The sequence below is a fragment of the Miniopterus schreibersii genome (assembly GCF_964146895.1).
Source record: "Miniopterus schreibersii genome assembly, chromosome: 4".
Taxonomy (NCBI): Eukaryota; Metazoa; Chordata; class Mammalia; order Chiroptera; family Miniopteridae; genus Miniopterus; species Miniopterus schreibersii.
Genome location: NC_138105.1, coordinates 69,893,780 through 69,916,428, shown reverse-complemented (window position 1 = coordinate 69,916,428; position 22,649 = coordinate 69,893,780). Strand labels below are relative to the sequence as shown.

Here is a 22,649-nt window from a genome sequence, read left to right as displayed (position 1 = left end):
CTAGGGCAGAGACTTGAATAAAGTGGAGGCGTGGCCCTGGCCAGTTTGGCTCAGTGGTTAGAGCGTCAGCCGGAGGACTGAAGCATCTCGGTTGGAATTTGGCCAAGGGTACATACCTTGGTTGCAGGTTCCATCCCCGGGCCCCATTGGGGTGCCTGCGGGAGGCAACCAGTCATTGTGTCTCTCTCACATCAATGTTTCTCTCTCTCCCTCTCCCTTCCACTCTGAAAAAGCAATGGGAAAAATATCCTTGGGTGAGGATTCAAAAAAAAAAAAAGGGAAGGAGTGAAACCTGATATTAAGATGAAGAACCTTCCAGGCAGAGGGAACAGCAGGTGCAAAAGCCCATGTTAGCTTCACCATCTGGCAATTTCTTTCCTCCAGGCAAAGATGTTCCTGGCTACTCCATCTGTCCACCTTGTTGCCCAATAGAAAGTGGCACCCCCTTTCCCAGTAAGGCCAGGTAAAATCCCAGGATGGAAGCTCATTGATTGCATTTGGATTACATGCCCACCCCAAACCAATCACTGTGCTCCAGGGAATGGAGCATTTGTCTAATCTGGGGCTGGCAGGAGCAACCAGGTGGGTATCACCCCTCCCGAGGCATGTACCTCTGTGTTTACCCCAGTCTAAGCTCAGCCCAAGCAAATAGCTTTTATGGTTTGTTCTGTAATTACTTTCCCCACTATGAAAAGAACTGCACACTCCTTGTAAAATAAAATCCCGATCATGCAAACATAAACAGTAAATTTTTTTCCAAAAAATAAAGCACAAAATCTCACACTTCAGACTATATGTAATTTTACAAATACAGAATCATATCATACGTACTGTCTGGCAGCACTGCCTAGCACTGTGCAAACACTCAAGAGCTAGTCACTATTATGATTATTATTTATTCCTACCCAGACTGGGAAGAGATGTTGATTAATATGATAATATCAATAGCTTGCATTTTTGGAATGTTTGCTATATGCAAACATGTGTAATTTTTACACATGAAAAGGCTGAAGCTCAAATAAAGTAGGTCACCTGTCCAGGGTCACACAGCAAGAAAGTGTTTCTGACGCAGAAACAGGAGGGGCTCCCGCCCTGCGCGGCGGCGCTGAGAGGGCTCTGCCTGGTCCTGCGGGGCCGGCGGGGCTGCCGCCTCCGCTTATCAGTCCAGGCTGCCTGCTGGTCCCGCCCCCTCGGGGAAGCTGCCACTTGGAGGCGCCTGGCCGGGAAGGGCCTGGTCAGCTGCGTCCGGCGGAGGCAGCTGCTGACCCAGCTGTGGACTGTGCCAGGGGTGAAGGAAGTGTGGGGCAGGCGCTCTGGGCCCCCCGTGGAGGGGGCTGCATCATGGGTCCCCTCAGGGCGCCCCTCTGGCCTAGAGTCGGCTCCCTCTGGCTTCTGCTCACTGGGGCCGCCTTGGCTCCCCCTCCTAACTTCCCTGGCCCCAAGTTTGAAAGCAAAGGTAAGGAAGGATGGAGCTGTGTGTGGACCCCCACACTGGGTCCTGGAGGGCAATGCTGGGGCCTGACCTTCCAGCCTGGGGACCAAGCTGGTGTCTGAACCCCTAGGGTGGGTCCTGGTGGGGCATGCCGGGTCCAAGTCCCCAGACCGGGTTCTGGGGGGAATGCTGGAAAGAAACGTAAGGTTCCTGTTTTATCTTTTCAGGGAGCCTGGGACATGCTACATCCTAATGGGGCAGGAGTGGTGCTGGGCCTGGGCTCCGGGTCGGGAGTCCCTGAGGGGAGAGGGCTAGCGGGCCCTCCAGTGAGGGAGACAGGAAAAAGCCCGGGTCCCAGTCCCAGGGGCCGGCCGCAGGCCACTGTAAACACGGTTTGGGTGCGGGCACCAGATCCCTTGCAAGGCTGGGTTGAGGGAGGGGGCGGGGGACACGGTTGGCGCTATCGGGAGGCCGGGAGCCTGCCAGGTCAGATAGGGGGCCCCGCCTCCTCCACACACACCCACCGGCTCGGCTGTCCTGGGCCGCGCCGGGCTGGGCAGCGGGAGACTGAGGGCTTGAACGCTGCGCTCAGTTCAGCTGGTTGCGGGATGGACGGGTATGTGTGGGGCAACAGTGAGGCAAGTAACGTGAGCTTGGGGATTCCGAGGCACCACCTCTGCGTACCCCTTTGGGGCCCCGCTGGGGTAGAGAGCTGGGTGGGGCGCTTGTCTTATCGGGCCGCACAGGCGACGGGAAAAAGGGGGAGGGCGCTGTGGTCCTAAAACAGGGCTCGGCTTGCCTGACCCCTTCCCTTGCGCCCCTCCCTCGGCCCACAGCGGCCCTGCTGGCGGCCCACGGGCCCAAAGAGCTTCTGTGCTTCACCGAGCGGTTGGAGGACTTGGTGTGTTTCTGGGAGGAAGCGGCGAGCGCCGGGGTCAGCCTCCACAACTACAGCTTCTCCTACCAGCTCGAGTAAGTCCGACGGGGCGGGCGCAACGCCCCCAAGGGTGGAGGAGGCGGTCGGGCCGGGCCGGGGCTGGTTGGCACCTCCCCTGCTGGTGGGAAGCCCGCGGTGTCCGGGATGACACATCCCCTAGTGGCCCGGACTGGAACACTCCGGTGATCGCCGGTGGAGCGCGACTCCGAACTCGGGGCTGGGACAACCTCTAAGTCAGGTCCAAGGTGTCGCGTAGGTGGGTCTGGGACGCCCCCTCGTGGTAGTGACCAAAGTGAACCCATGGTCCTGTCAATACCTCCCAACCGGCTCCCTTCCCTCCCCGGTCACTCCTCAAACAGGGGTGAGCAGTGGAAGCCGTGCCGCCTGCACCAGGCGCCCGCGGCCCGCGGAGCTGTGCGCTTCTGGTGCTCGCTGCCTACGGCGGACACGTCGAGTTTCGTACCCTTAGAACTGCGGGTCACAGCGGCCTCGTCCGGTGCTCCACGCTACAGCCGAGTCATCCAGATCAACGAAGTGGGTAAGTTCCCCGGCAATGGGGCAGTGGTTGGGAGGGGGGTCTCCGTCTCCACCCACTTGAGCTACCCTTCTGCATAGTGCTCCTGGACCCCCCTGCGGGGCTAGAAGCGCGGCGGGCGGACGAGGGCGGCCACGTGGTACTACGATGGCTCCCACCTCCTGGGGCCCCCATGGCGAGCCTCATCCGCTACGAGGTGAACATCTCCGCAGGCAGCGCCTCAGGGGGCACGCAGAAGGTGAGGCCCGCCCCTACTGCCCGGCCCCAAGTCTCTCCCAAAGGTCCAGCCCCTCTAAGTGCCGCCGAGACGGTCGCCACGGCCCCGCCCCTCCAGGTCCTCCCCCGACGCCCGAGTTCCCTTAGTCCTGGCGCCCAAGACAGCTCCACGCCGGCGGAGAAGGCGCCTTTCTCGCAGCCTCCCCCGCGCGCCTGAATCTTAGTCCCTAATCTTAGACCACCTTCAGGGCCCCGCCCCCTCCGCGCTCTGGCCCCGCCGTTTACCCGGGGCCCCATCCTGATTGGTCCCGAACCTGCCTGGGCCCCGCCTCCTACTCTCCTTGCGGGGTAGGAGAGGTCCCCGGGTTCTCTGGTCGCCCCGCCCCACACGCCTGGGTCCGTGCGCTCGGCTCGTATTGGCCACGCTTCTCACCCAGGCCCCGCCCGCAGGTGGAGATCCTGGACGGCCGCACCGAGTGCGTGCTGAGCAACCTGCGGCGCGGGACGCGCTACACCTTCAAGGTGCGCGCGCGTATGGCGGAGCCGAGCTTCGACGGCTTCTGGAGTGCGTGGTCCGAGCCCGCGTCGCTGCTCACAGCCAGCGGTGAGGCCCTAAGTAGGGGTGGAGGAGGGGCTGGAGCTGACGTGGGGCGAGCCCGCTGCCTTGACCTATCCCTGGTTCTCCAGACCTGGATCCGCTCATCCTGACGCTCTCCCTCATCCTCGTGCTCATCCTGCTGCTGCTGGCCGTGCTCGCTCTCCTCTCCCACCGCCGGTGAGCACTTCATTCGGACACCTGGTCCAGGCCCCTCCCCATTTCCTTGTGGAAACCTAGCGTCAGAGAGGCGGGAACTTGCCCAAGGTCACAGTCAGGAGTCCGTGGCAGGGCTGGGATGCAAAGCAGACCAGACCCCAGACTCTTAGTTAAAACATTCTGCTCTGGGGGACAGTCATCTGGTTTTCCCTTTTTAGAGTCCTTTGCAAGTTCCTTTTTCCGATTTCATCAACTTTTGTAAAGTCAACGAGATGGGCTTAATGGAAAGATTTAAGCCCCAGAGTGTGTTCCCATCCCCGTTGTTAAGCTCTTCAGATGCTTTATGATTTGACCATCCCACCTGAGGTTTTTGTAATTCTAAGCACATACCATGTGGTTTCACACCGCCAAGCTTTCGTACATGCTGTTCCTTCTGCCTGGAGTGTTTTTTCAGCCTTGTTCCCTCAGCAATCTCCTAGTCATCTTTAAAGGCTCTGTTCATTTATTTGGTTAGAAAATATATATTGAGTGTCAACTATTTGTTAGGAAGAGGGAAGAAAGTGGAGAACAAGCCAAATATGTCCCTAACCTTGTGGATCTCATAGTTGAGTCAGACAACAAACAAGGGAACCAACAGATACTTGATTATAAATTGTGATGAGTGATATGACAGAAATGAATGGAATATGGGGACATGACAGCATGGTTAGGGAAGATCTCTGGGAGGTGACATCGTGGAAATCTGAAGGTTGGAAGGAAGCAGCCATGAAAAACAAGAAGAAACAACAATTGTGCAAAGTCTCTGAGGTGGGAATGAGCTTGGAACACTGAAGCAGCTGCAAGAAGAGCTCTGTGGCTAGAGCAGAGAGTGTGAAGAGGGAGTGGTGGATGATGAGGTGAATGAAGTAACGGGTGAAAATTTGCAGGGTTGCCTGCAGGGCTGTGGGGAGGAGACTGGATTTTATTCCGAATGCACTGGGCAACCATTGAAAGGAGTGAGAGAAGTGACATAATGGACCTCCAGGCAAGCCTGGGCCAGGTTTAGAGGGGCATGAGGCAGTGTGTATTGAACTCCTATACATCCTTCAAAACTGTTTCAGTTGTCCTCCTGTAGGGCCCTACAGATGCTCCAGCCAAAGCCCCTGTTCCCCTATGCACTCTGTCTATCTTCATCATGACTACCAAGGGCTAGGAGTATCTGTGTCCCTGACTGGATACAGAAGTGATATAGGTGTGTTCAGTGACACATGCCCATGTACTTGTTTCTTTTGGTTTCACCAGGGCTCTGAAGCAGAAGATCTGGCCAGGCATCCCAAGCCCCGAGAGTGAGTTTGAGGGTCTTTTCACCACCCACAAAGGTAACTTCCAGGTAGGTAGCCTGGTTGTCCCCTCAGGGCCTGCAGCTTCCCTGCTCCTGTGGCCAAACCCCAGGTCTCTGAGCCAGCTGGTACTGTTTCCCCAGCTGTGGCTGTATCAAAACGACGGCTGTCTGTGGTGGAACCCCTGTACCCCCTTCGCAGAGGACACACCCATCCCCCTGGAAGTCCTCTCTGAACGCTGTTGGGGGGTGACACAAGCAGTGGAGCCAGGGACAGATGACGAGGGGCCCCTGCTGGAGCCAGTGGGCAGTGAGCATGCCCAAGACACCTACCTGGTGCTGGACAAATGGTTGCTGCCCCGGAGCCCACCCAGCGAGGACTCCCCACGGCATGGTGGTGATTTGGACGTAGCAGCCATGGATGAAGGCTCAGAAGCAGCCTCGTGCTCATCTGTTTTGGCCCTGAAGCCAGAGGGGGCTTCAGCTGCCAGCTTTGAGTATACCATCCTGGACCCCAGCTCCCAGCTCTTGTGCCCAAGGGCACTGCCCCCTGAGCTGCCCCCCACTCCACCCCACCTTAAGTACCTGTACCTCGTGGTGTCAGACTCTGGAATCTCAACTGACTACAGCTCAGGGGGCTCCCAGGGAGCCAAGGGAGGCTCATCCAATGGCTCCTATTCCAACCCCTATGAGAATAGTCTTGTCCCAGCCCCTGAGCCTTCACCTCCCAGCTGTGTGGCCTGCTCCTAGGACTCTAGTCCTCAGATTCTTGGGACCCAGCATGACCCCAAGGCCTATTTGGCAGGGTTAGTGAGGCCTCTCTCAGGACTAGGCTGTGTGCCTAGGCTATTTCTGACTTTGGCTATGTGCCTAATCCATCCTACTCAGGAAGTCATAACATTGCAGTATTTTTAAATGTATAGGGTTTCTTTTGTTTTTTGGTGTGTGTGTATATATATTATGTGTATATATATATATTTCTGCTCCTATGGCTCACACCGTAGAGGGAGCAGTATAAAAGGCTGTGAACTCAGTCTGAAATTCAGGATCTGGAAATCTGAATAATAATCATAATAAAATGAATTAACCACTCTGTTACACTAGCTGCCATAACAAACAATTTCTAAATCTGAGTGGCTTAACACAATTAGTAGTTTCTCTCATATTGCAATTCAAACAGGTGGGCAGCCATCTCTACGATGAGTCAGAAGCCCAGACTCTTCCGTTCTATAGCTTCACCATCCTCCAAGGCCACCTGGGGTCTTTAGGTAGATCCTCTGCATCCAGCCAGCAAGTAAAGGGACAGAAAAGATTCTGTGGGCCATTTTAGGGATCTAGCCTAGAAGTGGGCTCTATCTCTTCACAAATTCCACTGGCCAGAAATGGTGACGTGACCCCAGCTAGAACCAAGGGTGGCTCGAAAATGTAGTTTAGCTGGGCACCCAGGGAGAGGAAAGCTGTTTAATGGGCCTCTGCAACTAATAATAACAGTAACAACATTAATTCACAGGTCTTTATTCTATATCAGGCCCCATTCTGATGACACCAAATGTCATCAAGTGGCTCTATGGGAGTTCAAGTTTAACCACTTTTTATTATTATTATCTTTGAATCCTTACCAATGATATGATTTTCATTGATTCTAGAGAGGAAGGGAGAAGGAGAAAGAGAGAGAGAGGAACATCAATATGAGAGAGAAACATCGATCAGTTGCCTCCTGCATATACCCCACCAAGGATGGAACCTGCAACCTGGGTATTTGCCCTGACCGGAAATCAAACCCAAGAACCCTTTGGTACACAGGATGACACTCTAACCAAATGAACCACACTGGCCAGGGCAAGTTTAACCACTTTTTAAAAGTTTGACATAACTTACGAAAGCTGAACATATGCATACCTTCTGCTGCAGCAATTCCACTTCTAGGTATACAGCCTAAAAACCCTCACACACATGTACCAGGTCATGTGTGCAAGAATGCTCATAGCAATAAATAAGTCAATCTGATGGATAAATTAGAATTATATGCAGTAGGGAAAAAGAAATGAACTAAAAAATGTAGCCAGCCCGGCCGGGCGTGGCTCAGCGGTTGAGCGTCAACCTAGGATCCAGGCGATCAGGGTTCGATTCCCGGTCAGGGCACATGCCCCGGTTGCAGGCTTGATCAATGACTCTCTCATCATTGATGTTTCTATCTCTCTCTCCCTCTCCTTTCCTCTCTCTGAAATCAACAAAGATATATTTTTAATAAATAAATAAATAAATAAAAATAAAAAATGTAGCCAATTCTTAGTAACAATGTTGAGGGAGAGAAAAAGGAAGTCTCAAAGATTATAATTTTCATAAAACTCTTTTTATAAAGTTCAAAACAGCAAAACTAAACAATATGTTGATAGGGTATAATATGTACATGATAATTGTATTTTGAAAAGAGAAAAAGCACTTTACATTCTTTAGATTTTTACATCTGTACATGTCCCTGAGTGTTCCAGCCATGGGAAACAGGCATAGAGAGGTGATCACACACCAAAGCTCAAGGCTGACCTCCAGAGCTTGAACCCTTGTCTGAGCTGGGGTCACCAGCCTGGGTAGGCCATGGGGTGATTGTCATCTCCCCATCTGGTTGGAAAGCCACACACCACTGTGCCCTGGGGCCCAGCCCCCCTGGCTCCAGGCAGACTCTGAAGCAGCGCTCTCCTGAGCGTGGTGTTGAGCCTGGTGCAATTGGCTGCAGCCAGCACTGGGCAGGGAAATACCTCTGGAGAACTGACAGCTGCAGGGCATCCCCACTATCTCCTTCCTCCTGGGTCTGGAGGGCCACAATGAGCCCACAGCCTCCTCCAGGCCCAACCTGGTGGCTGAAGTGGGCAGCTGTATCCAGAAGCAGGGCAGAAAGGTAGGCGGCTTCCTGGGGCTCCAGGTCTTCAGCTAGGTACTCCTCCAGGCCATCAAGCAGCAAAAGGAAAGGGGCTGGCCCTCGGGCCTCATGGGCAGAGCACAAGAGACGAAAGAGCTCATGGGTTGAGGGTGGGTACTGGAAACGGATCTTCTAGAGGGGGAAAAAAAGGAAAGGGCCAGAGGGCCAGATTCAGCACAGGAAGCCAGGCTCCCAGCTTTAACAGCCATGCTTCCTTGCGTACTTTCCTGGGCAAGGCTCTCACTCCCCAGACAGCTGGTTCCAGAGTGAAGCAGCTCATAATGATCGAATATATTCTTCTATTCGCCTCCCTTCCACCTTTTTTTAATTATTATCTAGCACTCGTCACTGCTCGATATTAGTTCAGAACAGGGTATGTCTTTTTTTTCTATTTGGGGGAGCGGGTATTTTAAGTGATAGTGGCAAGATTAGAGTGAAAAGAGATAGTACGCCCTCAATGCAAGGTATGTCTTTCTGCCAAATCTCTAGGATAATCTTTCCACGCAAAACCCACCCCTAGCTTCCCAGTCTGACCCCATGATTGAGGCCGGCTTCCCTGGAACCAACTTCCGTTTAGACAACCAGGATTAGTCGCATTCCTCACCGGCCCTGGTCCCACCCTTTGGGCACCGCCTTTCGCTAACTCCGCCCCTTCATTGGATAGTCTCTCACTCAATTTTAACAAAACTCACATGTCCCTCCCCTTACTCATTCCAGACTCCTCTCTAGAATGGCTGTTCCAGCGCCCTTCCTTTGTCCCCTCCATTGGCCTGCCTACTTGTCACTCAATCCTCGATCCGCCCCGCCACTGGCTGGTCAGCCTCGGGTCCCGTCCCCCTTTTACCTGTAGGCGCAGAGGGTCGAGCGCCGCAGGCGTCCGGCGGGGTAGGCTCTGCAGAGGCCTCCGGGTTAGGAAGAGCACGGGGCCTCGGCCCTCCCCTGCCGCCTCCAGGGCCGCCGCGAATAGCAGTGCTGTCTTTCCAGACCCTGGACCGCCGAGCAGCAGCAAAGGTGGTCCGACCTCAGCTGCAATATCCTCCCGCGGCCTGGCCGCCCTACCGGGGCTTAGCACCCACTTCAGCGTCTCCGCCATCCACAACGTACCTCTGTCCAATCCGCGCCCCCTTCCTGCCCTTAGTCCCGCCCAAGCCGAGGCCGCATTGGTTACAGTGCAGTTAGTTTCTCCATTGGTCTATGGATCTGTCCATCAAAGTTAGATCGGCCTTTGCTAGCTCCTACACTGGTGCAGGGGCAATTAACCTAGTCTGAGGGAAGAACGCGGCCGTCGGGGGGGGGGGGGGGGGGAGGGAGGCCCTTCCCTTGATTGAGTCTGCAGAGGAGAGCAGTACGAATACTATTATTGTGAGCTAATGGGCTAAAGTAACAGATGTAAGGGTTGAGAGCTGGAGGGAGCCCACCCTCCCGAATCAGTGACACACTGAAGTCTCCTAGCTTCAGTTTGCTCACCTGTAAAATGGAACTCATGATATTGCAGAGGAATATTGCGATATCATGTGTTTCTGCTGATGTCACCCAATGGCAATTGAGAAGCAGAAAGAGAAGCTGTGTACTTCTTCTTCTGGGTCGGAGTACCGGAACTAGTGTCTGTCAGGGGCTGCAGGCTCAGGGACATTCGTGTGCAAAACACCAGAAGCTGAGAGTCTGTGAGGGGTTTCAACTGGCTCCTCATTGGCTTGGGGATCCTTGAGTCCTGCTAGGAGTAAGGAGGTAGGGGGGAGACAGCACCACAGAACAAAGAAGGGGCCAGGAGAAACAAAGAAATGGGCTGGGACACTGGGACCTTTTTTGCTTTATTTACTTGGTAACTCCAGCGCCCAGAACAGTGACTAGCTCATTGTAGATTCTCAATATACAGGAGGGGGCAAAAGTAGGTTTACAGTTGTGAGTACTCGAAACACAGTTTATTCTTGTATTATTATTTATTAATTGTTGTATTATTTTCCATACGAATGACTGTAAACCTGCTTTTGCCCCACCTTGTACATTCCTCAAATAAATGAATGAAAAAAGGAAGGTAGGATTGATAAGAAGGGGGACCAAGGTGAGTGATCCAGTGATTGCTTGCTGGATTTGGACCGACTTTGCCCCAGAGCTGCCACTCACGGTCCTGTTGCCCTGGCAACTCTGTCTCCTGGTAACTTCAAAGTAGTGCTGTTGCCAGGAGACCCAGGGACAGGGCGGAACTGAGATTTCCTGGGCTTCCTTTCTCCCTCTGGGACCATAACACAGCTCCACAACCTCCCCCAATACACCCACTCATACAGCCAGGTACCCCTACACCCCTACACACACACACACACACACCATGGCATCTCTGAATATATTCCACTTCAAGAATCCCCATCACCCACATGTTCACAGCCCTATCCTATCTTGACACAAAGCATCCCATACACACTCTCTCCTACCTTCACACCCCCACACCATTCCCTCGCACACACACCAGAACACACTGATTCAACTATACCATTGCCACCACAGAGACACATTTCCTTTCAGCTGATATTTGGGCAGCTCTTTCTACACACACACACAGATGAGGTACACTGTTACACTGCCTTGTCAAAAGCACCACCTCAGCCTCCCAAGAGATACACAAACCATGATTCACCTTACTTTGCAACACTCCAAATGCACAAGCACCCAGTAGTGACACCTGTATCACACAGTTGCATACATGGAAGCATGCTGAACAGAGCCCCACCTCAGGTCTTTTGCATTTGCTGTTCCCCTGCCTAGAGCACTCAGCTCCCAGATAGTCCTGTGGCTCATTTTTCCACTCCATTCAAGTCTCTGCTCAAATATCAACCAGGGAGGCTTTCCCTGACCACCTGTGTAAGATTGCACATGCTTCATTTTTCAACTGCTTATGTCTTTATATATCTTCAAATAACATCCAATGTTATGTATTTATTTTATTACATCTCTAGAGCCCCACTAGATGTCAACTCCACCAAAGTAAGGTATTTCTTTTGTTCACTACTGGATTCCCAGCCAATAGAAGAGCACGTGGCACAGAGTAGGTGCTCATAAATGGAGGCTGAGAGATGCACACATTTGGCATACCTCTCATGCATACAGTACTTCTTTCTCTCACTTCTCAGAATCCTGTCTTCATGTCCTGACAGAAGGGTGCTTAACATAGAGGAGCTCCCTAGAGGAGGGAGGACTGATGAGTGAGAGGATGGGGAAGTGGATGGCTCAGGGACAGTCTGTGCTTCTCCCTCACTTATCAACACCCTCAAGTTAATTTATTGAGTACCTGCTGTGTGCCAGGCCCAGTTTTGGGCACTGGGAATTCAGCAGTGAACAGATGACAAAGTCTCTGTTTGAGCTGACAGCTCTCATAAGGGAGAAGATAATGACCAGTAAGCATAATAAGGAATTTAAATAGTCTATGAGCAGATGTTATGTGCATACAAAAAAAGTTTGCACAGGAAGGAAAGTTAGGAGGACCAATCATTTGGCTGTTTTTGCAATTCTCAATAGCATAGTAGGAGAAGACTTCAATGAGAAGTTGACAGTTGAAAAAAGCCTTGAAGGATGTGATGGAGTGAATCATGTAGGTATGTGGGGGGAGAACATTCCAGGTGGAGGCCCCTGCACCTGCAAAGGCCCTGAGGCATTGGGAGAACTTTGGCTTTTACAGAGTGCCATGGGGATCCACAAGAGGGTTTGAGCAGAGGGGGGCCATGGTCTGATTTACATTCTGAACTGGAGCTCCATTTTTGCCGAGCTGAGTTTGAGATGTTGTGAGACCCACAGGGGCATGTGGAGAAAGCTTTTGAATAAATGGGTACATCTTAGTCTGGGTTCTCTCCCTAAGATTATCCATCCTGCGATGGGGGTGTGGGCAAGGCCTGGGCTGCTGCCACCACCCTCTCTAGCAGCCCAGGCACTTCTTGTGTGTCCTGCAGGTCCCATTTTACCCTTTCTTGTCCCATGCTTAACATCAGGACCATGGACAGTGTCAACTGGTTTGTTTGAGGTGCTGTCCACCGTGCTGAAACGTTGCTTCCTTCCTGTCCCGCGTGGAGGCAGCTGTGCAACGGGAGGAACCATGGATCTCAGGGGTATGAGCCCTGAAAACAGGAGCTCTGGTAGGTGAAGCAGGTGGGGTCCATGATTCTGTCCCTCCTCTGCCTTCAGCCCTTTCATGCTCCCCTCTCATTCCCTGTGGTCCACAATCAGGCCCACCACCTCCCCTTCACTTATTCCACTCCAGTCACACAGGTCTCTACACTGTTCCCTAAACACAGCAGGCACACTCCAACTTCAGGGCCTTTGTGCTTGCTCTTCCCTCTGCCTGGAATGCTCCTCCCACCACCCCTAATATTTTAATGGCTCCCTCCCTCCTCTCCTTCACACCTTATCTCCAGTATCATCTCCTCAGAAAGAACTTTCCTGACCACCCACTTTAAATTGCAAACTGTCCCCATCCCACAGTTGTCCCATTGTCTTCTCTAGCTTGAGTTTTCTCTTTATCACCTATCAATATTTAATATATCAGAGATCTCAATCCCTGACTTAAATCTGTGATCCTAGAGTTTGGAATTCAGAATTTTTCAGATTTTTAAAAATTACTATGGTATAACACCCTCCCCCCCCCCTGGTGGAGTCTGGGATAACATCTTAAAATCAAACACTTTATCATCAATGAAACATAAGAATATTTGCATCAAGTTAAATAAGTAAAAGCTATAATAGAATGGCTGGTGTGGCTCAGAGGTTGAGTATAAATCTACGATCCAGGAGAGAATGGTTCGATTCCCGGTCAGGGCACATGCCTGGGTTGCAGGCTCGATCCCCAGTAGGGGGTGTGTAGGAGGCAGCCCATCAATGACTCTCTCTTATCATTGATGTTTCTATCTCTCCCTCTCCCTTCCTCTCTCTGAAATCAATAAAAACATTTTTTTAAAAAAGCTATAATAACCTCATTTCAGTTCAGGTTAGGTTTTTGCCACAGATGAGTTATGAGAAAAAATTTTGGTTTTCAGAACTTTTTGCAATTTGGAATTGTAGTTCTATATATAGCTTATATATCTTGTTTACTGTTTGTTTCTTATGTATTATAATGTGGGCTCCATGAGGGCAGAAATTCGTGTCTGTTCTGTTAACCGCTACATACAGTCCCTGTGTCTAACCACACAGCACCTGACACACAGTAGACACTTCCTAGTGTTTGTTGACTGAATGAGTCGATGAATTAGAGGAAAGCAGCTTCCCTTTTCCTGGTTCCTGAATGACTCCATGCCCTGACTGGCCTGTTTGAAGCCCCTCAGAGCCATGATGGGGAGTGTCTGTGGTTCCCTGGCCCCCTACTCTCCCTGGTTTCTGTTGGGTCTTCATCCCAACCTCACAATCAGAATCCCTGCTTTTACCCATGCATCCAGGGGTTTGGCTTTGAGGTTCCTACTGTCCTCAGCATCCCCCTACACTATCAGGATCCTGGGTCCCCTCACCCCAGTCCTTGTGCCCTCTGCACCTAGGCCATGGTAAAAAACAGGCCAGTTGCCTGGGGAAGACAGGCATGTGAGGCCCCTCACTGTGAGTTTGTTGCCTTACATGTAGCTTGTGGGTCTGCATTTCACATGAAGAAACAAGGGCACAGAGAGGTTAATTAACTTTTCTGAGGCCAAGAAATGCTGAGCAAAAATTTAAACCCAAGTGGCTGGCCCACAGCCCCACAGTACCTTTCCACAGTTGCCCTCAGATACACTGTAACAATATACCCACACCCAGCCTCACCGATACCTAGACCCACAATTAAAGCCCCCTACACTCCAGTACCCAAGGAAGGAAGGCATGTGGCCAAACTTCTGTTACAAACAGGTCTTTATTAAAGATGAGGAGGGGGCAGGAAAGGGAGTCAGTGTCTTCTCTGCCCACTGCCTTTGGCTGCCCTGGGGGATGGGGAGCTCTCTCTGCTCCACCCATGCCCCCCAAGATGGCACATCTGCATGAGGCTGAGGCATGGGGACAGTGTGAAGAACAGGGGTGGGTTCTAAGAAAAAAAGTCCTTTCCCACAGCCTTAATAAACAGAAGGGTTTGGGGTGATAGCACCCTGAACCACAAAACCTCTGAGCTGGACAAGCCCTGGATAAGTAGGGAGTTAGGAGGGACTGGGTGAGAGGGTGCACATGGTGGAGGGACTGAGAGGGGAAGGGGTGCACCAAGGACCCTGCCATGGGGGAACCTGCCCCCACCCTCTGGCTAGATTCTGATCCTGAGGAGAGAGAACCCAGTTACAAAGGATGACCCCATCTCCCTCCTCAATTTTGCACATACTTAGACATGGGTGGTTCCCCATTGGCTGGAATCATACCCACCCACCCTAGAAATTCTGAAAACCAAGGGCTCCTATTGGTTGTTCATTTGCTGAACACTGGCTGGAGTTGCCCTCTTGCCTGAGGATTCTAAGAAGTGAGGAGGAGGCTCCCATTGGCTGGAGTAAACTCCTTTTGGTTAGAATTCAAAGAACTGGAGGCTCCCATTGGCTGGGCAATGGCTAATGGGGTCAGGACCTAGCCCTTAAAAGGGCAATCCTAGGGGGCAAGGGTCCACCTCCAAGTTATGCCCACTTGTATGTCCCAGAGGGCAAGAGAGGCAGGGGGTCCGCCAAATGTCCTTCCAGCCATCCTCTGATGTTTGGGTCTGGCTGATTTGAGGACAGGGGGCTTTGGCACTCACACGGTGCATGCATGCACACGTGTGACAGGGAAGAAATGAGGACTGGGCAGATTCTGGGTGGGTGGTTGGGCCTCACAGCAGGTGGTCACGGCTAGCAAACAGATAAGGACTGAAGTTGTCCCGGTGGAAGGGGGAGGGATAGAGTCCACTAAGGGTGTAGAGGTCCCGAAGCAGGGGTGTGGGCAGCAGCAGCTTCCGGCCACGTCCACCACCCCCGCCTGGCCCCCCAGGCCCAGGAGAGGAAGGTGAGGGGCCCTGGCTTGGGGTTGGTGCTGGCAGGGGGAGGGGGAGCGGCAAGGGTGTTGGCTCAGATCTCAACCGAGGGCGGGGCACACGGGGTGATGAACACATGGCTGGAGCCCTGGAGGACACGCAGCTTGGGATCAGGTGGCCACGGCGGGCACAGTTCTGCGGCTCTGGGGGTCAGAGATCATGGAATTAGAAAGCTTGTGAGGAGGTGAGATCTCTGTGGCAGTGACCACCATCTGAAAGTCCCCTTATTTATCCCCCCCATTCCCTGGACACTCACTGGATGGGGTGAGCCGTGCCGGTGTCGAATGCGGCCTGCAGGCCTCAGGTTCCTGAGACAAAGAGGCAGAGGGATGGGGCTAGTGGTCCCCTGGACCCCACTGGCCACAGCATGAGGGGCTCATTGGGTAGAGAGCCCGATGGAAAAGACAACCAGATTCTCAGGATTAACCATGTCCCCTTGGCAGGGAGAGAGGAGGCACACCCTTCTATTCTGTGGGACTGTCATCCCCTCCCCTACCACTTGCCTGACTCCCTGCCTCCTTGGTCCCCTTCCACCCACCACCCTTTCCAGCCGGGAGCAGTCCCCGGCACCCCTTACCTGGGCCACACTTAACTTTTCGAGGGGGCTGTCCATGGTGGGGGCTTGGCTCAGACCCTCCCAGGGGGAGAGCCTTCGGCCTGAGGGTGGCCGGCTCTGGAAGTTGTGCACGACGCAGGTGACCTGGGACAGAGGCATGTTGAGGCTAATAAGGTAAGAGTGGTGTAAATACCATCCCCATTTTTCAGATAAGGAAACTGAGGGTCAGGTTTTCAAAGACAGCTAACACTTTTATGTTCTTTTCCACTAAGAGGTAGCTACTATTATTATTTATTCCACAGGGCTGGGACTAGGAGGAGGCAAGTAAGCCTCAGCTGTGCAAGGGCAGGATCTGATCCTGCCTTTATTTAAATTTTTTATATACGTTGCATTAATTTTTTATTTTTAAAATGTTTCAATAAAATATTATTTATCTGAATTACTGAGTGTTTTAGCTTCTTTAAAATATGCACTCAAAACTAATACCCTACTTGCATTACCCTGATCCAGGTCCTGTTATCCCATTTCACAGGTGAACATCAGGCAAGGTAAAGTTAAAGATCTTGTCCAAGATCACAAAGTCCATACCCTTCACAATCATGCAGTCCTCCCTTTTGGGTCAGGGAGCTAATGGAGGGTCTCCCATGCCAGAATGGGTGCAAAGGGGGCTCACCAGAAAGGTGGCAATGGCCGCTCCGGTCAGGAAGCCCGCCAGCACGTCGGACCAATGGTTTCGGTACTCGGCCACTCGGACCACACCCACCAGGAAGGCGGGGCACAGCAGGGCCAGGCAGAGGGAGGGTTTGACCAGGCGGGAGCCCTTTACACGGAACACCAGTGTCACATACATCTGCGGAAACCGGACTAGTCAGGGGACACAGGCAATGCAGTTGCTGAACCCAAGTGGCCACTGTGTTTGGGGCTAGGGGGCATGGCCAGAATCCCATTGGGGCTGGAGGATGTGGTCAGGGGCTCCAGGGAACAGAGCCAGAGGACAGGAGTTCAGGGGCTGGAGTCATGGACTCCCAGTGGGCCCTTGCTGGGTTGGGAGCATGGACAGATCATCAAATAGCAGTGGAGCTCTCTGGGCAGGGTCTCCCAGGGACCAGTCACAGGTGGGGAAAGGCCCTTGCTGGACTAGGGCATGGCTACAGAACCGGAAGGTGGAGTCAGGAGTCAGGACCCAAGAGGCAAGCCCAGGAGCTACAGAAGGTGGAATCCCCAAACTCCAGGGCACCACTGATTGGAATAGAAGCTGAAACCCAAACTCTAGGAAAAGGAGTAAAAGTAACATGGGGTGTGACCAGGGAAAAGCAAGAGAGAGTCAGGAAGTCCTAGCAAAGACCAAGACAATAAAGGGCGGCCCGGCTGGGCGTGGCTCGGCGGTTGAGCATTGACCTATGACCCAGGAGATCGAGGTTCGATTCCGGTCAGGGCACATGCCTGGGTTGCAGGCTCAGTCCCCAGTGGGGGGCGTGCAGGAGGCAGCTGATCAATGACGACTCTCCCATCATTGATGTTTCTATCTCTCTCTCTCCCCCTCTCCCTTCCTCTCTCTGAAATCAATAAAGATATATTAAAAAAAAAAAAAAGACTTGCTCGACTGGCGTGGCTCAGCAGTTGAGCATTGACCTAGGATCCAGGACATGGCAGGGCACATGCCTGGGTTGCAGGCTCGATCCCCAGCAGGGGGCGTGCGGGAGGCAGCCGATCAATGACTCTCATCATTGATGTTTCTATTTCTCCCTCTCCTTTCCTTTCTCTCTGAAATCAGTAAAAATATATATTTTTTAAAAAAAGACTTAAAAAAAAACAACAACAAAAGGTGAAGACAAAGGGAAAGGGGGTTGAGGACTTCAGAGGGCTAGGGCCCAGTCTCCCAGCCAACATCCAGGACTTGTAGCATCCTGGGGACATGGCTAGGCTGGCTCCAGACACGGTGTCCTGATCCCACCGGGCGGAGCCAACAGCCTCCATCGGGCGTGGCATCACTGGGTCAGAAGGCAGGGCTAGAAGGCCCATCAAGAACAGCAATAGACTCAGATTCAGAAGCATGACCAGGGTCCCAGGGGAGGAGTGAGAGCTTCAGCGGGGTCAACTCGGCTGTTACAGTGGAGTAACAGCGCCAGGGCATGACCTCACCTGGGTAGGAATCAGAGGCTCCAGCCCAGGTGGCCTCCTGCCTGCCGGCCACCCCCCGCGGCCATGCTCCCGTTTGGGGCTCACCGCTGTGTAGGTGACCGCGTAGGCGCAGAGCGCGGCGTCCTTGCAGGGGAAGGCGCGGCGCGCGGCGGCCACCAGGCTGGGGCTGCCCGCGCAGGCGCCCAGGTCGGTGACAAAGCGGTCGGGTCCCGGCCGGTCTGGCGAGGGCGGCAGGCAGCCCAGGGCCGTGTAGTTGGGGCGGCACACGGACAGGAAGTGCGGCGTGGGGTTGCCGGTCACCACCTGCCCCGCGTTGGCGAAGATGGTGGTGGTGAAGAGGCCAAAGGAGTAGACCCCTGGGAATGGGTAGGAGAGGGGCGTCATGTCGGGGCCCTGATGCCAGGGCTGCATGAGTCCCCTTATGACTCATCCGGGCCCCTCTCTCCGTGTTTCTGAGACCACCATTTAAACACCTGGGACTCCCCTTAATACCGTACCCCATTAGAGCTGGGCCACCATCATGGCCCTCGGGCCTCTTGCCGCTGTCCCTCTGGGATTACCAATGTGTCAGAAGTGGGCCCTCCCCTGGAGCCCCATGACACCTGGGCTGGGTTTCCTCACCAGCGCTACATCAGTATCCACCGGACCCATGCCTGGAACCTCCTAGAACCATCCTGATGGTATTTCTGGGCCTCTTTATACCTGCCCTGGATTCACTATTAACTGAGTTACTCAGTTTTCTCTGGATCACCAATAAGCCAGAGCCCTCTGTCACAGGAACACCATTATGGATGAGCTCTGCCCCCTCCCCTCCCCTATGGCCACCCATTTTGGCTGGGACTATGCTTAAAGCACAGCTGAAGTCTCACCTGTGTTTCTCTTTTCTGACTGAGATTCTCTTTGTGGAAATTTGGGGCCCTCCTCTTACAGTTGCCATGGTTGGCTTAGGCCCCATCCATGTCCCTAAAACCTCCATCATGCCTGGCCTGAGCCCACATCCCTTTTTGCCTCTGACTATCATGACAATTCTAGGCCCTTTTCCCTCTGGAATCCTGATTATGGCTGAGCCTGGCCCATATCCCTGTGGGTGACTGAACCCTGGCCCTGTCACTCACCCAGGAAGCGGACCAGCCTCCTCAGTGGAGGGCTGAAGCGACAGCAGGCCCCAGACACGATGGTGCTCTCCCCAATGATGGGGATGGCAGAGGGTGGTGTGGGGAAAAAGGCACGAGCCAGCTCCCCCAGTAAGATCTGTGGGTGAGACCAAAACAGGGTCTTCCTGGCCTTCAAGCCCAGCCCTCTACCCAGCTCCCCTTGACCCTCCTGCCTCCTTGGGAGGTCCTCCCACAGTCTACCAAGGCTACCCCAGTCTCACCGTGAGGGTGGGCCCAGCGGTGACCAGAGCATAGATAAGTGCAGGAGGTGCTCGGCTGGCAGCCTCAGGCCCCGGGTAGGGCTTGGCATAAGTACTGTCATAGCAGAAGAAGCCCTGGGTGTGCACAGGGAAGGTGTCTGTGAACTCCAGGCGGTAAGCAAGCAGGACCACCACGCCCAGCAGCACTGACTGCCATCCAGCCAGAGTGGAGACAGAGATGGAGAGAGACACAGAGAGAAGAGAGAAGGTCAGGCCCGAACTGGGGACATGGAAAGAGAGAGACACACACATGCAGACATGGAGAGAGACAGAGAGAGAATAGGGGGATAGAGAGTGATCAAGACTGAGGGAGATAAAAAGAGTGAAATAGATGGATGAGGGTGGGGAATGGGGCCAGAGAAGGGTCAGGGTTTGGGAGATAAAAAGTAAGAGATGGAGAAAGAGGCAGAGCTAGAAACAGAGAGAAAACAGAAATGGAGGGGGGAGGTGAGAAGAAGAAAGAGAAAGATAAAAGGCAAAGAAGAGAAAGAGAAGGGACTAGAACAGTAGAATAGGGAGAGAAGAAAAGAGGAAATGGGCTGGGGAGAGAGAGTGAGGACATGGCTGAAATCTAACCAGAGAGACTTACAGAGACCATGGGTGGTAGAGTGACAGACCACCAGGGAAAGAATTAGTCCTACTAGTAGGACTAGCAGCTACCACAGGTATAACCTTACTATGTGCAGGGTGTCATACTAAACCTCTTCTGTCAATGAATATATTTCACTTTCTAAATATGCCCATTTGACAGAAGAGGAAATTGAGGCTCAGGAGGATATGTAAGATGCTCGGAGTCCTGAAGTAAGGATGTGAAGAGTGGGATTGGAACTCTGGAAGTGCTACTTCTGAGTCCAAGCTCATAAACACTTCTCAAGAGAAAGGGGATAGTACTCTCATGCCCCAGAGACAGGGAGGAAGCGATCAGGGAGAGAGAAGGCAGGCCTGGAGCCAGGCAGATAGAAAAATAGGTCCAGGCAGGGATTGGCCAGGATGAGGGAGACTGAGGTTGGGCAGAGAGGGGACAGGAAGACACGTACACCCCGTCCCCACTGAGGGTCTGAAGGAGGTAATGGACTCCTCACCTCCACAAAGACAAAGCAGGGAATGATGGAGAAACTCCTCTTCAGCTGAGGTCTCCCTCCTGCCATGGTGAAGGCCTGGACCTGCGGAGGTGGGGAGGGAGTAGGGTGGCCAGGGTGGGGCCTAGGGGAAAGCTCAGGTCACTGGCCCCTGGAGTCCTCTGGCCATGCCTCTGCACATCCAGGTCTTAGCCCTGCCCCTGCCCACTGGAAACACTTAGCCTCCCCTGACACAGCCCACTCAACTCAGCCTGCTGGGGGGTGGGGGGACTCCAGAGATTCTCTAGTGGTCTTCACTCCCTATAACCTACATAGAAGATTCTGACCCCATACCTTTTAGGAGGGACACTCCTCCTTACCAAGCAGGATCCTTCCCCTTGGCCTTTAGAAGAGAATTCTCCAGCTTAATGGGGACACCTCTCCCCACAGAAAAGGATTCATTTAGAAGGGTTCTCACACCCACCAGTTTTTAGGGAATCCCATCCTCTTTCCCTACATGCTTTATAGGGGACCCCATGCTCCATCTCCCTCACCCTGCCAGGCCCTTCCCCCAAGCCCCTTCTCCCTTGGCCCACAGGGGCTTTTCTCCTGTGCCTATGGTTCACGGATGATAGCCAGGTCCCACTTCCCTCCCAGCTGCCTCTCCCTCTCTGCCTCTCCCTCTCTACCTTTTTCTAGCCCACTGCCTCCCTGTATCATTAAGGGGCTCTCTGCCCATCACATGCTCCCTCTACCCCTAGCAGTGAAGCACTACTAGAGTCATTCTCCCAGACTGGCCTCACCTGTGAAAGAGCCCTATGGCTTCCCACAGGTGGCCGCCACTCCCGCAGACTCACAGCCGCTCCTGGCAGTCAGCAGGACAGTGATGGTCACCCCCATTGCACAGATGTGAAAACTGAGGCGCAGGTAGGTGAGGGCAGGCACTCTGGGTCCAGTGCTCCATCCACGAGGCTTGCTCTTCAGTGTGACATGTGGGGTGAGGGTTGCTAGAGGTCCCAGATGTCTATCAGGCCACAGCTTTTTCACCCTCCCAGAGACACAATCAACCACACTGGTACCCACAGAGTACACAACTCAGCCACAGCCTCCATCCCACCCCCATCCACACACACACCATGGCCCAGCATTCATCCATCTCACCAACTTGGACCAAGTGCCTGCTGAATTCCAGGCACTGTACTGAGTGCCAACCGTGTGGTGAACATGACAGGCCCACTCATTTAGACAGGTGCCCACCACCCACCACACACATAACTGAATACTCATGCAGACACACATCACACATGCACACTGCACAGTGTGCACACAGCCTGTCACAGACACCCACACAGATCAAACAACTTCCCCCCCAACACAGTCACAGGGACACAACAGGAGGTCCTCCACACACCTCACAGCTCCACACGGCCTCACATGAGCACTCAGCCGTCAGGGACTAGGGTTGCCAACACACTTAAGAGTAACATCAAAAAGAGAGTCACCACACATAATTGGGGGGGTCACCGAACCGGTCATAGTGTCACACCCCCAATTACAAGGCATTCAGTGACAACCACACACATTAACAGTTCTCATTCACATTGACAGCCATGGGAGAGACAAGACCACAGCCACATGGCCACACAAGGGCACATACATAGACCATGACAGAACCACACAAGAAAGGCGCACGATCACAGCCACATATTAGAATGCAAAAATGCCCCCACACACACCATCAGAAGGAACACACAACAGCAGCCACACAATGACAGTCAAACACACAACCATACAGACACCAAAACAGTGACACAATCACAGTGATAGCCATCACAACGACACAACCACACATACACCATCAGTGATGCCCATGATGAAAGCACACAATGACAGCCACAGGAGAGTCACACACACACCACACACACTCCAGAAGCCACACAATCACAGCTATACAGACACACAATGACAGTTACACAACCACACATATAATTATAACCATACAATCCCAGTCACCCTCACCACCACCCCTTGCCTTCTCAAGCTCGGGGTCCCCTCCCATACTCCCCTCCCTAGCCCAGTCCCCAAGCTCCAGCTCCCCGCCTCCCCTCCCTCTTCCCACGCTGGACCCGCAGGGGACGCGACCAACTGGATCCGAACCCGGACCAGACAGACCGAGGGTCGGAATTCCGCGAGAGGGGGGACAGGGGGCGCTTCAAGCCCTTCCCCCTCACCGGGTCGAGGTTTCTGCCACCTGAGCTTGGGTTTCGTCTAGACGTCACCGGCGCTGCTGGACGGACAGACTGACGGCTGGCCTGGCGGACGCACAAATGGAGATGCAGTCGGCCAGGCTTCGAGCCGCGCAGACTCCGCGGCGGAGCAAGGGGC

General features: G+C 53.4%; 3 protein-coding genes across 10 annotated transcripts; 1 reads left to right on the top strand and 2 right to left on the bottom strand.

The window, feature by feature from the left end:
- Positions 1-1,076: 1,076 nt before the first annotated feature.
- Positions 1,077-6,338, top strand: EPOR (erythropoietin receptor). Of its 2 annotated transcripts, XM_081134725.1 has the most exons (8): positions 1,077-1,456; positions 2,269-2,404; positions 2,729-2,907; positions 2,985-3,142; positions 3,571-3,724; positions 3,808-3,895; positions 5,156-5,243; positions 5,337-6,338. In XM_081134725.1, exons 1-8 carry the CDS (start codon positions 1,342-1,344, stop codon positions 5,940-5,942), a joined length of 1,524 nt encoding a protein of 507 aa, XP_080990851.1. In that variant the 5' UTR covers positions 1,077-1,341; the 3' UTR covers positions 5,943-6,338. The 2 variants fall into 2 exon arrangements, with proteins under 2 accessions (XP_080990851.1, XP_080990850.1); XM_081134724.1 differs by having other exon boundaries at positions 1,210-1,456; positions 5,156-6,330.
- Positions 6,339-7,523: 1,185 nt separating this feature from the next.
- On the bottom strand, positions 7,524-9,211 carry SWSAP1 (SWIM-type zinc finger 7 associated protein 1). The gene is made up of 2 exons (XM_081133871.1): positions 8,954-9,211; positions 7,524-8,241 (listed from the first exon to the last, which is right to left on the bottom strand). Exons 1-2 carry the CDS (start codon positions 9,200-9,202, stop codon positions 7,726-7,728), a joined length of 765 nt encoding a protein of 254 aa, XP_080989997.1. The 5' UTR covers positions 9,203-9,211; the 3' UTR covers positions 7,524-7,725.
- A 4,736-nt stretch (positions 9,212-13,947) lies between these two features.
- On the bottom strand, positions 13,948-22,632 carry PLPPR2 (phospholipid phosphatase related 2). Of its 7 annotated transcripts, none has more exons than XM_081136108.1 (10): positions 22,496-22,632; positions 21,068-21,312; positions 20,289-20,369; positions 19,168-19,356; positions 18,908-19,043; positions 17,877-18,148; positions 16,324-16,500; positions 15,688-15,794; positions 15,351-15,402; positions 13,948-15,237 (listed from the first exon to the last, which is right to left on the bottom strand). In XM_081136108.1, the coding sequence occupies exons 3-10, from the start codon at positions 20,352-20,354 to the stop codon at positions 15,205-15,207; spliced, it is 1,032 nt and encodes a 343-aa protein (XP_080992234.1). In that variant the 5' UTR covers positions 20,355-20,369; positions 21,068-21,312; positions 22,496-22,632; the 3' UTR covers positions 13,948-15,204. The 7 variants fall into 7 exon arrangements, with proteins under 7 accessions (XP_080992234.1, XP_080992233.1, XP_080992229.1 ...); XM_081136107.1 differs by having other exon boundaries at positions 21,068-21,271; XM_081136103.1 differs by having other exon boundaries at positions 15,672-15,794; positions 21,068-21,242.
- Positions 22,633-22,649: the final 17 nt, after the last annotated feature.

What these genes read in the sequence shown, in the direction of transcription:
- PLPPR2 (XM_081136103.1), bottom strand. Translation starts at nt 20,354, where the DNA reads ATGGCAGGAGGGAGACCTCAGCTGAAGAGGAGTTTCTCCATCATTCCC. An exon ending in GAGGCTGGTCCGCTTCCTGG is followed by an intron (nt 18,149 to 18,907) that starts GTGAGTGACAGG and finishes ACCCATTCCCAG; the next exon opens with GGGTCTACTCCTTTGGCCTC. An exon ending in CGGCCATTGCCACCTTTCTG is followed by an intron (nt 15,795 to 16,323) that starts GTGAGCCCCCTT and finishes CCTCTGTCCCAG; the next exon opens with GTCACCTGCGTCGTGCACAA.
- EPOR (XM_081134724.1), top strand. Translation starts at nt 1,342, where the DNA reads ATGGGTCCCCTCAGGGCGCCCCTCTGGCCTAGAGTCGGCTCCCTCTGG. An exon ending in AGCTTCTCCTACCAGCTCGA is followed by an intron (nt 2,405 to 2,728) that starts GTAAGTCCGACG and finishes CTCCTCAAACAG; the next exon opens with GGGTGAGCAGTGGAAGCCGT. An exon ending in CATCCAGATCAACGAAGTGG is followed by an intron (nt 2,908 to 2,984) that starts GTAAGTTCCCCG and finishes CCTTCTGCATAG; the next exon opens with TGCTCCTGGACCCCCCTGCG.
- SWSAP1 (XM_081133871.1), bottom strand. Translation starts at nt 9,202, where the DNA reads ATGGCGGAGACGCTGAAGTGGGTGCTAAGCCCCGGTAGGGCGGCCAGG. An exon ending in TCGACCCTCTGCGCCTACAG is followed by an intron (nt 8,242 to 8,953) that starts GTAAAAGGGGGA and finishes TTCCCCCTCTAG; the next exon opens with AAGATCCGTTTCCAGTACCC.